General features: G+C 37.3%; 1 protein-coding gene across 18 annotated transcripts in view; it reads right to left on the bottom strand.

Annotated features, from left to right (window-relative positions):
- LOC100113919 (RNA binding protein fox-1 homolog 1-like) overlaps positions 1-15,567 on the bottom strand; it is a 371,748-nt gene that overhangs the window by 272,802 nt on the left and 83,379 nt on the right. For 13 of the 18 annotated variants that reach the window (XM_032601587.1, XM_031925312.2, XM_031925321.2 and 10 more), the window contains one exon: positions 1,050-1,142. The exons of the other annotated variants lie outside the window; for them this stretch is intronic. In XM_032601587.1, coding sequence (XP_032457478.1) covers positions 1,050-1,142 — 93 coding nt within the window. The remainder of the gene's footprint in view (positions 1-1,049; positions 1,143-15,567) is intronic. 18 annotated transcript variants of the gene reach the window in all.

The following is a 15,567-nucleotide window of genomic DNA, read 5'->3' as shown; positions in this document are numbered from 1 at the left end:
AGATATTGATGATTCAACAAATGTTAGTGGTATATGATAAATAATTATCAGTATTTAAGCGTTAAGCAAATTATACTATTAGTCAATTAAATAATTAATTAATTCAGCAAATGTCGCAGTTCGTGGACATCGTATAACAACGTTTGCGTAGTTTAGATGGCTAAGGTGCGTGGTCATACGAATTTCGCCTCGCTCCTGAATTCCGCCTCGCCTTGCCCCTGAACGCGTGAGTGTAAGCTTTCGGTCAGACCCAATTTTTCGGAAACGATTTTTTGCATTTAAATCGTTATTTAGTACGCTCCATTAACCAAGATTTTAACATCTAACCTTAATTCGCAATATCGTATGTGTAACTGGATTCCAAATTTTGCCTAACATTTATAGACAGTTACTATAAGAATATTCAATCTAAGAAAAAGCGCTAGATTTAGAATCTAAGAACTTGCCAGTTAATTCGATTTCGTTTCTACCAGGGTAAGCACAATTAAAATACTTATTTAGTTTTTAATTAACAACAGAATTCTATTCAAATAATTATGTGATGATAACACTTTTACAGTTCCATGTTTTCTTTAAATTATAGGTTTTTAGTGTATAAATATTTGAAATAAATTCGATTAGAATTTTTTTTCTGTCGTTTAAAGTGTATACATTTTTACTATAAAGCATATTATTTAACTATCTAAAATTTACAAGTGTTCTGTCATAATAAATGATTAATATGTGCACTGCCATAGTAAATATACATAGTTTAACTTCAATTCAACCAAGCAAGTACGTGCAAATATAAGACGTAGTTATATCGCGTACTTGCACACTTACTCAAATTGCCTGAAAAAATAAATATATTAGAATAAAGAAATTATTTATGTCTATACGAGAGAATTATTACTATTATTATCATTATTTTATTATTATTATTATTATTATTATTATTATTATTATTCTACAATATCACAAAAATTATACAATATATGTACATATATGTATAAAAGTATAGATATACGTACATATATAATTATAGATAAGTATAAAAAAATCATGCACACCTCAATCTTTCTGCCCTCAACCACGGTGCCGTGTAGCCTCTCACGTGCTCGGTCCGCGTCAGCACTATTTGCGAATGTTACAAAACCGAATCCCTGCATGCAAGGACAGACAAAACAACATGCATTAAACTCAGTTCACATACTGATGCGCTATACAAGCACTTGCACTTTGACAATTGTAATAATAAACCTGAAACTGATCATGCTACAGAAACTAAATTTCATTTGATTTTATAACTTTCAATCGCATCTTGAATAATGCTATGAAGATTAGTAACGACTAGTGACGGCTAGTAACGAGTTTTTAGTATTAAAATGTCAATGTACAATGCTGCAAGCGCTTCAAACTGCATATATAGAGGCACCAAACAACGTGCAATAAATAAATAAATGTGAAATCATGATAAGAAATGATGTATACGGTCACATTTATTATCATCTCATTATTATGTAATATGTATCATATCTATAATATTATAGCAAATTATATCATATCATAAATTATTTTATAATATAAATTATGTCACATAAAAAATTATATATTCAAGGTAACATAAATTAGTAAAAATATACACGTATTTTTTCTTAATTCTATAAGAATTTGTGTGAGCATTGGAGTTGGTGGTCTGTACGAATCAACCAATTTACAAGAACAAACTTACTAAGAAACTCCCCCAACCCAACCTCACGGATTTCAGTGATTTTTTGATATGTTTAAGTACTCAAAAAAACAAACGACACGTATTTTTTTACGTGCCGACATTCACTTTAATGGAGTGAAAACCATCCCTAAACTTTACCCTTGAAAATCGTTTTTTTATCGTACCACAGTTTCTAATTAATATTTTTGATTAAAACTAAGTGGAAAATATTTCTCATAAAAAGTGGAAGATATGAGGTTTATTTATGACTCAAGGTATTGCAACCCTTATTTAATGTTTTAAAAAGACTATATTTTTTATGATTTTTTCGATAAAAACCAGAATAGAGATATAAAATAATCAAAAGAAGGGCAACGATGTCCTAGCTTTGTGTAATTCGATCAAAGAAAAGAAGAAGATTTGCTATCATCTACCCTGGTAGCAGCGTTGCCAAGAAAGTACCTGAAAGCTACTGAAATTTTTTAAATCCAGCGGGTTTTCTGGTTTAAATCAGGATGAAAACTCCGATAAATCAGACTTGATTTCTGGAGGAAATATCGGTAGAATTTTTTTCTCACTATGATTTCTTAATACAACCTTACTTTTTGCGCCAATGATCCTGCTCTGTATTGACATTCTTTGAAAATATTTATAAATTAATATAATTTATAAACATATACCGTATTAATTCATCTAGAATGTTTTTTGAAAGGGAAATATGATTTTTAAGGTGCGCATTAAGACTGGCAACCTAACCCTACACATGCCTACACTTATAAATGAAAGTATGTACAAGCATGTTGTACTGACTGACTTTGTATTGTTCAAGTGCAATTACTGTGTAAAAAGTGTCATCGATGTGCTCAAAGTCACCAATGATGAGGTTTGCACAGATATTTCAATCTCATCAGTATGCAAGCCAGTTACTCTCAACCACCAAATCTCCCATAATCGTAATAAAATAGTACATTACGATACATGTGACTTAAGTAACACTTTTTTGCACGGTGTGAGGTTACGCCGTGTAGAAGTGTTACTTAGGTCACGAATATCGTATAGAATTTTATAGCAGAGCCTACCTATAAGCCCGCTGCACCGAGAGCAACGATGCAAAAAAGGAATACTTAGGTCACGGATAAGCATGACTCAAGTGCGGACTTAGGTCACACTGTGCTATAAATAAAATTGTGAAACAAGTAGTCGAAACCAATAAAAATTAGATTTTGCTCTCATTTAAAAACTATCATACCTAGAGGGCTGAAATTTTGCATTTTAATTTGTATTGTCATCATATCATATATGAGAGTACGCATGTATAGGTTTAGGTTGCCATTCTTAATGTACACCTTAAAAATTATTTTTCCCCTTCAAAACACATTCTAGATGAATAATTAGAGTATATATTCATCATTCAACATTGACTGAAATTGTGAAAACTTTAGCTCTGGTCTGCATGCTATTATTCTGTATAACATAGCAGACAGACTCAACTATACTCGTCACATACTTCTAGTATACCTGTGTCTGGCCTGAACTATACGCTCATGCGCAAAAAATTAAGAGAACTTCTGCTAGTCGGGTTTCAGCGTAGAAATCGTGCATATTTCGCGACGGATTCTGGGTTTCATATCTACCGAGTCGCTAGGGGACGGACCAGAACATATCGGCCATTTCCTACCAGGGCAAGAGTAGCCGAACAGCTGTTTATTGGCTCTGGCCGTAGTTCTGGCGAATCGAGCTCGACGACTGCGCATATATTGTGCGCATCGATCTGGCAGTCGGCTGACGACACATTCATGCAGTCGTCTGCCGTGTGTTTTGACGTTTGAAGCGGCATCCCGGCCTTCGTTCATCGCAAAATGTCTTGCTCGGTTTAACTTTTTGGCGATATTAGAAGTAAGTGCAGAACAGCTACAATGACATAATACAGTAGTACAGAACAGCTACAATGACGTAATACAGTAGTGTAAGTTTACAAATCGAAAGTGTTGCTACGATGCCTGCGTGTGCAACTTTTGTGTTTTCAAGAATTAAACTAATGTTTCTCCTCAGGACTCTTAGTGATGAATTACCCGAAGATTATTCGAAAGCTGAGTCAGACTATATATGCTGTTGTTGATTGGCATCGCTGACTATTACAACCACTTGCATATGACCTTGGACCTGGATATGCATTGTTACAGCCGGAAACGTCCCTGAAGTGCTGGTTGGCATTTCCGGCTGCTAGAACCACCTTAGTACGACCCTAGCACTTGATTCACATTGCCTGGTGGTGTTGGTTGGCGTATTTGGGCCCCTTAACTATCGTAATACGACTCTGGAGATAAATTTCACAGTCTGGCCTTGCTGGTTGGTGTTGCTAGAGTCGTCAATCACCTGAAGGTAACCCTGAAACTACATGTTAATAGCTAGTTGTGATGGTTGATCGTCGCCGGATGCTTCTACCGCTTGGAGACAACCCTGAAGATGAAAATGCTCATCCTGGCAGTGCTAGACGGTATTTCAAGCTAGTTCAACCACCCAAAAACGACTCTTGGAGCTTTATTAAATGTATGATATATGTTGAAAGTGGCTTATTAAACCACTTTCGACAGCAGATTTAAAATTATCAAGTACATATTGGTAAATCCAATTCGTAGATCTGCTCTATAGTTCTAATAACCTTCAATAATCGTATTAATTTTTAGAAAGGTTTAACATTTAGTTTTTTCAGGTACATATCAAGCAATTTAGTTTTATCAAGTTTCCCAAATAATAGAAAAAACTGAAATCTCAAAACTAGAAAATTACTATTAAAAAGAACGCGTTTAAAAATTCTTCGTCAGTAAAATCCACTGAGTTGAAGCTAAGATACACGTGTATACAAACAAACAAACACACACACACGCACACGCACACACACACACTGGATGATGCAGAATGAAGAAGACGGCAGGACGATGCAGAATGAAGAAGACTTTGAAGATTGGTGGATTGGAGATGTATGGAAATGTCAAACTTCAAAGGAGAAGCCAAAAAAGGGTAGTTAACGGGCCCCACGGAAGTATTGTTCAACGATTGTACCTGTGGGGATTCGGTGTCAGAGGGCCACTTGTGCAGAGCTTGCTCTGCCTACGCCACATAAAAAATAACACATACACACACACACACACACACACACACATACGTACTAACATTTTCCAAAAACACTATTTTTCGACTAAAAATATATCAAAACACTTCCTACATATTTTTACACAAATTGAAAAATTACTATTACAAGGCTTTCTAGGAATGAAGCAAAAACTAGATAACTTTAAAAAAACCTGTTCAGTTTTCTTTTGGCGACTCTTGCAATGTTTACTGCGATATAGAAGCATGTAACAGCAAGCACTTTTGTGAAGATGATCATTAATGTCAACACTTTATAGAATAACATACTGTAAATTAATTATAAAAAGAAAAACAAAACAAATAAATCTTCGCATGAAAAATTATTTTTAATCAATTCCATGAAAAAATGATAAATATTGATATATTTAAGAATTAACTTTTGGAAGTGACTTTTATCACTCTTTTTATGTACCTATATTCCAAAAAGGTATAACATGATTGCTTTTGATACTAATTACATTCTGTTTCTAAATGTAATAAATCTCAAGAAAAAATGGATTTTTCATCATTTACATACGGTCCACTACTTTAAGGGGTAATAGGGGTAAATACCCTTAAAGTAATAGACCGTGACTCACGATATTTGGAGATAGTTGTATAAAAAATCGGAAACGCTTGCCTTTATTTTTTTCAGCTCCTATCCTGGTTTTTATCGAAAAAGCATAAAATAGTTCATTGTGTACCAAGGGCGTAAAGTAGGCTTTTTTAAACCGAGTGTGGAGTTTGCAATACGAGTCGTACGTGAGTGCGTCTCCGAACCGAAGACGAGTACTGTGAACCACACGAGGTCACAAAGCCCGCTTAGCCCTTGGTGCACACCATAGCTTTTGTGACGAATGTATGGATTTTCACGTTTTTCATGGCTATAAAGCGGGAGTAAATTGACTGTTTTTTACACTACACAGCCATGAATATTTAGAAATAATAGTATTATTGTTTATTAACATTTTCATTAATTAACACAAGTACAAGGGGGCGTAAACTGGTACTTTACGCCCGCTTAATAGGTACGAAAAACGCGAAAATTGTGCATGTGTTACAAAAAATATAGTTCTTTTAAAACATTAAATAAGGGTTGCAATACTTTGGGCCATAAATACACCTCATATCTTCTACTTTTTATGAGAAATATTTTTTACTTAGTTTTATTTAAAAAATTGATTAGAAACTGAGAAAAAAAAACGATTTTCAAGGGTGAAGTTCAGGGGTGGTTTTCACTCCTTTAAAGTGGATGTCGGCATGTAAAAAAAATACGTGTCCCTTTTTTTTTGAGTTCTAAAACATATAAAACAATAATTGAAATCCGTGAGGTCAGGTTGGGGGAGTTTCCTTGTTAGTTATGCTAAAAATTGGAGAGTAAAATTATATTGTACACTTAGAGCGAAAAGTGAGTTTTTTGTTAATACAAGTGCAGTTTGCAATACGAATCACAGGCGAGCAAGATGGGCGCTGGGATATCACGAAGAAGACGAACATTGCCATCACACAAAATGAAAAAGACCGAATCGTCTATAATATGCACCATCATTTTGTTACGCATGTATGCATTTTTTCCTGTAAATCAGAAATGCACCTATAATATCAATTAATGAAAAAATACAAATAAATTCCAACTTCCTAAAGTACAAACTACTATTAGTATATTATGCACCTAGGGAATGAAGCGGGCTGCCTACTTGCTACATGTATGTAGTCGGGTCGATCACTTCAGCCGAGCGGGCTCTTACGTGAAGCGAAACTCGGGTAATAAATACGCAATGTTTCACAGCATTTTGTTTTTTTTTTTGAGTGCAACATAGAACTATTTAAAATACCCTACAAAAAGTTTGTACTTGTTTCCAGACGAAAATATAAAAAGCATATTTATGTGCAAATTTATTTCCCATCTCCATTCTAGTATCTAGCGACATGCGCTGTTTGTGCCCGAGCCGAAGACAAACGTCGGGGTAGGGAATAAACGTAACTTTTTTATGTAAATCCTGGTAAAAAATTGACTGCCATCCCTATGAACGATAGTCCTTGAATAAATTTTGTTATTTTCAACTCTAGAATTTGATTTATTGATTTATTCACGGCTCAACGATAATGGCCACTTTATTCCTCGAAAAGCGGAACTAAAGTAGCTTTTTATTCTCTCATATATTTTTTGTCTTTTATTTACGAGAATAAAGTAACTTTATTTCCTCAAATGCGGAAATAAAGACTTTATTCCCGCATTCGCATAATGTACTATTATTTGAAACATTCCTTACATAAAACTTAATTTATAGACATCAATACTTTATACACATTAATACCTTATTGATTTGAAATCAGAATCGGCTGAAAATAAAAATGATTACAAAGTATCTGATCGCGTGTTGAAAATATTCAGAATTACAGAAAAATCAAACTTAATTCCAATATTGAGAAAAATTAGGTTAATAAGTTGCGGGAGCAGTCAGTTAGAGTATTTTTGTACTGGAAAAAGCTAATTACTACTAATCTTAAAAGAATTATCATCTGGTGATCATTTGACGACAATGGCCTTGTAAAATTTCGACCAAATCCGTGATTAATTTTCTGCATTAACGGTGATGTGCAACATCTACTAAAAACTTTCAATGTCTGAAATACATTGAAGTTACATACCACTTCACATGAGAGAGAGAGAGAGAGAGAGAGAGAGAGAGAGAGAGAGAGAGAGAGAGAGAGAGAGAACCGTGATCAAGCTGAGATCGCAGTCACTTATGTGAAGGTTAAAACAGCTGTAACGGAAAAATGCATGATGTCTTGAAAGGAGAGTATGTAATTGCTGTTGAAAAAGGCTCTAGAGTCCCTTGGCCAATCGTCATTGGTGTTGTCGTCGAGCTTAAGCGGTGAGAGCTCGCAAATGGAAACGAGCTTGTACAAGGAGGACCGCTGATTATACTATCGATCTTGTTCTTGATTGATTTGCCGATGTTCAGTGTCTAATCCATCGTTGTGAGCTGGGAGTTCTAAACCAGTCCCTGATTCAGTGCGCTTCTATGTTTACTCTTGATCTTCATTCCAAATTCACACTTCGTGACGTCGATCCATGCAAGTTCCTATTTATCGTCCTCGACGTCCTTGACTTTTTGCTCGTCCTTGGATTCGGTGAGAATGTTACCATAGTCGCATTTCTAGAACTCGTTTTTAGGCTATAGAAGAACAAAGATTAAGCCTTGTAGCCCTAGTCGGCTGATTTCAGGAAAAAAAAGCGTATAATGTTGTGGAAGAAGAGAACAGTCTAAATCTTACTTATTAAAAATAGTTGCTGAGGTCTGGCCTTTATTGTTTGCAGGTCTGCACGCGAATACTTTTTATAAATCTATAAAAATATTTTAAAAAACTATTTATTTGACAGAGGCAAAGAAGCCTTGCGTATTTGTAACATTTGTCTTCACCTCTGTACGAAAAACATTGTAATCCTGTACTTCTTTAAAAGGAGGCATTTTCAATAAGCATATTTTCCTTACTTTCGAAAGGGTATCGGAGTCGCATTGCAATGTAGCTTTTCTGGAGAAGGTTCGATATTTCAGGGACAAATTCTTCATCGCTAAGGTCGGCGCTACCTGCCAAAGCATTGGGTTAGGGACTACCTCACTACTCCACTACCTTGTTTAAAGTTTTCTACCACTACTTCGCATCTGCTTGTGAGGCATGGAAAAACTTTGAGCAACTATAAAGAAAAACTACAAAAAAAATTCAGCCCCAGTGGGTACAAATAGCACAGTGTACTATTACTGTATACTTAAGGCAGAAAAAAGGCGAATACAGACGAATGACTTTTCTGAATCACTTTTTTCTTTCCGTCCATGATGCACACTATATTTTTCGTTTAAGGTTAATATTTTTGTTCTACAAACTGCGCTAACACAGGATGAAACGGTGTAACTTATGTGTGACGCACGGTCCCAACTTGTAACAATTCTGTGTCTATCATGGTAGCGCAACGGACAGAACATATGTCGCAAAGTCATGACAATTTGCCACAGGTTTAGTCTTGAATTTTTCTCTTCAAGTATACAGTGCAATTTTTTTTTTAATTTTTAAAGTAAGACATAATTTACAATGTTTAAAATAAAAGTTTATGCTTGAAGGCCGAGAAAGTATTGGCAAGCATAGCACAAGTAAATTGACATTCGAGGTGAAGCCGAGGGATGTAAAACACGTGCTATTGACTAACCAATACATCGGCCATAGCGTGTACACTTTTTTTCTTTTTGCCTAGCGAAACTGAAATTAGGAATTTGCTGACTAAGCCGTGCCTAAGAATTCCTACTTTTAAGCCGTGCTAAAAGTAATGTAAAAAGGCTGCCTTCTTTAAGCACATCTAGCTACACAAAACAAAATCGATAATTTCTGCAGTGATCAAAAATGTTATACCAACTTTCTAGAAGCATAGACTTATAGGGTAGCAAATATGGACTCCAATGACTTTTTAGTAATAGCATAACCAAAAGCTAGATTCGTTGTTGGTCAAAATAGTAAGAGAATATATAAAATAGAAAGCTTTAATCTCTAAAAAAAGATAAGATAAAAGTGGATATTCTACAAAAAAATATATAATAACTAATTAAAGATTTCAAAAAAGTGTGCAGATTCATTAAGCGATTCGAAATATATCAAAATCAAGTATTTGTGAGTTTAAATCTCGTCAATCTAATTTAATTATCTAGAAACACAACACGATCCTTTTCTAGGTCTTGAACTTTTGAGATTACACTAACCACCCATTTACTTTTATTTATAACTTAATCAAAGCAACCTACCCGAACAAAAGAAATACTATCTGATTCGAGATAATCTGAAGTAAGGCGACATTATCAAAAGTAGATAATTTCGGCCATGTTTTTCTCCTCCTTTATATAATACGGTCAGAAATAATTGTTATATCCTGTAAAAATGTCTACCAGCCGAGGTAACTTGATCAACAAAACTTCATCGATAGACAGAGAAGTGCATCAGTCATCGCCTGAAGTTTTAAGCGAGTCTAAGTATATCAGAGAAATGGTGAAAATATTATATATGAATGTGAGTGATCCTATAAAAATTTATGAGAATAGTTAGAGAGCAATGATTATTGCAAAAAACAGAAAATTTTCGAATAAGATATAAAGATACATTACAATGCTGTTCATGAAAGCGTAAAATAGAGATCGATTAAAGTGTGCAAGGTTAAAAATGTTGTAATCATTCATAAATCCTCTGTGTAGAGGAAAATTCGAAAAGTTCAGGAACAATATAAATTTAATGTGAAATGAATTTTCCGTACATTCTAAAGAGGAGTGTTGAAAATGTAAATATCCCGTATGTATGCAAAGCAGGCGAGATTAAGTGAGCGCCTTCATAAGTGTGTAAGGGGACGCACATTAGGGGATATACATCACACGTGACAACGTCTATAAAACGTCAATAAATATCAATTACTAAATAAACAATCCTCTTTGCTTTCACCTCAAACATCAATAATGTGATTGTTTGTTTTTAATAATCAGTTGCATCATCGAATATCCGTTAATTTCACGGTTTGTATATATCTGTTTCGAAATAATCGTTGTGGGCGTAAGTACACATAAATATTATATTTGCGTATTTAATAAAAGCGTTTGTTATCAATTAGTCGGCTCTCTGCATGAACTGAACCAGATTTACACACTTCGAAAACTATGGACTACAATAGTCATGCAATAAAAATCTCCACTTATCGCGTAAATATGCGTTTTAATTTTTTTTCAGGATGAATTCATAATTATGCTTATTTATAATAAGAAAATTCTCAGTTTCGCTAAAACTTCATAGAAATGTATTTAAAGCTGTGTAAATTTCTAATCATCCGTTTTTAGAAAATGTCCGTGCATATGGCTGTGTGCGTGTGTGTGTGTTTGTGTATGCGTAGGTGCATTACATATACCATCATAATTCTGAAACCACGCGACTGATCGTAATAAAATTTGACATGCGTATATGTTTTCAGATTCTGAATAAGGGAAATTTTTTTATGATTTTAACCATTTTATAGCGATTTTTAGATTTTTGAAAAAATCTCTCTCTCTCTCTATCTCTATCTCTCTCTCTCTCTCTCTCTCTCTCTCTCTCTTTCTCTCTCTCTCTCTCTCTCTCTCTCTCTCTCTCTCTCTCTCTCTCTCTCTCTCTCTCGGGTGAGTAGTGCGGACGCACTTTCGTAGTCGCTCTGTGAACTTTTTGATTTTACAAATCTCTGCACTCCGGTGCGAGTTTCTGAGCAATTCAGGCGGTGCAGGACTGTTATGGCTCTTTCTGGAGATAATATTCAAACACTGCCATTCTGTTGTTGAGCCTTGGTTCTGCATTTTGCCTGGCGATAAGTTTTTGAGGTTATCCCGCTTCTCCATCGCCACTCAGCCTATTTGCTTGTTGTCGAACTTCGCCTGCTCCTGACCGTCAACGTTACCGTCCGATACATCAGTGAGGACCGGCTGTAGCCCACTCTACCCTACACCAGCCTGGCGTATCAAGACTGTCTCCTGACTCTTCTTTGGCTGTGTGTGTTAGGTTTGTGTGTGCGATTAGAAGTGTTGTAATTGAAGAGAGAGAGAGAGAGAGAGAGAGAGAGAGAGAGAGAGAGAGAGAGAGAGAGCTCTAGCAGAGCCCTAGTGCAGGCATCCTAGCCACTTGATGCTCTTTGTCTCATACGTGTTTCGCTCTTGATTAAGTGAATTTGGTCTTTCTTGTTGGTCATCTATTTTTTCGTTTACACGTGGTGCAATTCTAGCGTTGATTACGTAACTTGTTTGCTTCGCTGCGGCCTGTGTTCGTGAATGCATTATTACTGGGTTGGTGCGTATTCAAATTTTGGCGCGATTTTTGAAATGTGCTCGTGAACACACTTAATTTTGCCCGAGTTGGCGAGTGTTACTAAAAACGTTAGTACTGATCCCTCGTCGTCGAACGACATACGGCTGGTTGACACTAGTCCGCGTCCTCTTCTCTGCACTCCCACAATGTCGAAGCCTTCTAATTGGAATGCGATGTCTATTGACGATAAGCTAGGTGAGTTATTTAATGTAATCACGACTGGCAATACCGCTCTTAGCAGCAAAATTGATGCGCTCGCAGAAAAGGTCGACAACCAGGAAAGCCGGGTTACTTTGCTCGAGAATGAAAATGCTAAATTAGTAAGAGAGGTTGCGAGTCTCAAAGAACGCGTTGATAAGGGCTGTAAATATGCCGAGATTAAGGTCTCTGGAATTCCGCCTACCTGTCAAACATCTCTGCACGACGTTACTAGAGCTATTTTTACGAAGCTTAATATTGTAAACTATCTTACCGACGTGCACAGCGTTCGTGAAATTGTCAGTCGCCCTCAGTCTAATACTGCCGAGGCCTCTCAACATTCGTCTCAGCGCGGGCCTCGCCCAATTGTGTTTTGTATACGCTTTAAAAGTATTTGCGTGCGCGACGATGTATTGCGAGCGAAGCGAGTATTTGGCCCACTCAAGTTTAGCGATATCTATCCAGGAGGTAGTGGCACGTTTATCGAGATGCACGATATGTTGTCCCCGTTTCTTCATAATTTACGCTTAGCCGTGAAAACGCGTGCAAATGCCCTAGGTTACAAATATGTTTGGGTACGCGATGATAAAATTTTAGTTAGGAAAACAGACGGGTCTGAAATTATTCCGATCGTTACGATTAGTGATCGATGTCTTGATTATTACTGAAACCTGGCTTACTCCACCTGTGCAGTCCTCACTTTTTTCTATTCCTGGCTACAATTTTATTCGCAACGATCGAGGTCTTGGCTCCCAGAGAACTCTCAATTGCCAATGCGGAAGGAGTTACGTATATTCATGGCGGTGGTATCGGGTTTTATATTCGCGAGGATTTGCGTTTCTCTCTATTGGAAGCTTCTAACATCAATAATATTAATGAGACTGAATATATGCTTGTTAGCATTGATTGTGGTTTAAAAATTTTGCTTGGCGGTGTTTACCGCAGACCAAAAGGGCATACTCTTTCCACCTTCTTCAACGCTCTGCAAAATCATTCTCACCGGTTCGGGAATGTTGTCGTTGCGGGCGATCTTAATTCTGACTTGCTCTCTGATAATTATTACGGCAATCATCTCCGTAATCTGATTAATGAAAATAATTTTCACCTTGTACCGTTTGGTGCTACGCATCATACCGATAATTCCGACACGTGGATCGATGTCATTCTATCGGATTGTGGTGACAAGGTCGTGCACTATGAGAAATCCAATGCACCTTTCATCAATGGCCACGATTACCTCATGATTGATTTCACGTTTGATCTCCCTGTAAAGCACGAGCTGCAGATCATATCACGTGATTTTCGAAGGTTCTCTTCAGCTGCTTTTCTGGCTGACCTTCTACCTGATCTCTCCCTGCCAGCTTCCTTCGATCCTTTAGCTAGCGTTGACGACAAGCTGGCCGGTTTTCAGCAAGCTGCGCTTAAGGCTTTGGATTCTCATGCACCGTTTACCGCACGTAAGCCAAATCGCAACCCTACTCCGTGGTTTACACTAGACCTTAAGAATCGTTGTATAGCACGCGGTCGGCTATACAGCGCCGCTAAATTCTCCAGAAATCGGGTAGCTATTACCCGCTACAAGATTGCTCGCACGGAGGTGAAAAGTGCAATTCGAAGTGCACGCGAGAAGTATTTATTACACGGCTGCTCTGATAGAGCGAAATGTTGGGGCTTTCTGCGTCGAATTGGTTTAGTCCCGGCCAAAAGCAAATCACCTCTCCATTTCTTCGATAAGGATACCCTCATCAAGTATTATTCCTCTGTCACTTGCGCCCATCCAGTTTGCTCGTCTGATTCTCTAGGTGCTACCCTCGATGGGCATTATAATAGTTTAGGTTTTGCGCATGAATTCAGGTTTAGGAATTTAGATTGCGTCGAGGTTGCGCAGTATATGTTAGCTTGCCTCTCTAAAGCCAAAGGTCGAAGCTGTGACAAGTTATCTCTCTCATATTTTGAGCAAGTATTACCTCAAATTGCCCCGTTTTTCACGGAACTTTTTAATCTGTCGATTGCGAGTGGAGTCTACCCGTCAATTTGGAAAAGGTCGGTCATTGTGCCACTTAGTAAATGCGTGACACCTAGCTCTCCGGGTGATACTCGCCCCGTTGCTAACATCCCGCACTTTGCCAAAGTGTTTGATAAAATAATTACAGACCAGGTTATTGCTTACCTCGAAGATAATAATCTTATCTAAAACGAAACGAGACACCCGCTAACCTTCTAAACTTGGATAAAACACATGCAAAATATGGCAGAAATGGCTAAGACATATAGCGGTGTTGGGCTAAAGTGTACGTACGAATAGCCATGGTACTGTTTGAGTGGGTGAAATGGTCGGCGAAAACTCAATTAAGGATTTTTATGCGATTTTGTGGTCAGAATGTTTTTGTGGCTACCATTCGGTTGGATCAACAGATATCGCAAAAATAGCGAAGACATGTGGAGGTATTTGATCAGAGCCCGTGATCTACTAAAGTCATTAGTCATGCTCTCTCGGTAGAGCTCCTGATGTTTCAGGTGGAATAGTTTGCTGACTCCCAGGTTCACTTTACCTATTCTCAGAAACGTACTAGTATTTAAGTTTTGGTACATAAATGGTGTCCCATTTCAAGTATTGAGACTGCGAATGTGCTTCTACAGACGCGGCATGCTAATAAACTCCGGCAGGTTATTAATAAAGGTAACCTAGAAAATATATCTTCCCTCTGATGAAGATATGGTACGCAAACAAGATACTCGTGCCATCCGTAGTGCATCACCCGTCAAGATTTTTACGTCCAAAAGCCGAGCGTACGTCACAAACACTCAAGTATAAGCGTGGATCGCCAGTGGCACAGACACGACGTGTGAATGTTGGATAAAGAGATAGGGAGTATGGACACAGCAGCGTGCTAGATGAGGGAATATCCCGGGACCCTCGGCATCGATAGACTGGAGAAAGCACCGATCAATCACTCTATAGAGCATACTGGTCTGCGATACCAATAAACCTCTCACACAATCTCATTCGCCTATTACTCCGATCCGCAGATCGCAAGGTCTGATTTCTTAATCTTTAAAGCAACTTTGATCCAGACCTGAGCAGCGCGACGCCGCCTCGATTATGGTCAACCTGAACTCGATAGCATGCCTCACATAATGTCATTGGTGCATCAGGATTCGCCGCAGCCGCTTTGACAGACAGCAAGTGATGACACTCAGAATTCTTGCCCAGGACCGAGCCTAAAGAAGTTTGCGCTCGACTAACAGCTATATAGCAGCAGCTGGGTGGCTTGTTAGACAGTTCATGGGTTCGAGGCGAGATGCTACTGCGGCAACGATTTCTTCGAGTTTAAGCACGAGCAACAAGTCCAGGTCTACTATTGATACGACTTCTCACTAGCATTATTAAGGCCCTGTCGCTCCAGATAATCCAAGCTACTTAACAGTAACAGCGATAGGTCTTGAAGTCAATTTTTATGATTATGATTCAATGGAGAAATTGGAATAATAATACAAAGATACAGATTTATGAAGATAGGAACGAAACTCATAGTTGCCATTAAACATATGTTTATATTTTTCTTTATGTAAAAAAATAGATTAAACTATTAAACATATTCAGGTATGATGTAAAAAACAAAAAACAATGTTTATACGTAGTATGTAACAGGTTCAACATTTATTGAAAGGACAAAATTAAGAAT

Source organism: Nasonia vitripennis (assembly GCF_009193385.2).
Source record: "Nasonia vitripennis strain AsymCx chromosome 2 unlocalized genomic scaffold, Nvit_psr_1.1 chr2_random0009, whole genome shotgun sequence".
In the NCBI taxonomy this organism is placed as follows: Eukaryota; Metazoa; Arthropoda; class Insecta; order Hymenoptera; family Pteromalidae; genus Nasonia; species Nasonia vitripennis.
The sequence above is the reverse complement of the archived record's forward strand: the minus strand, read 5'-3'. Positions and strand labels throughout refer to the sequence as shown.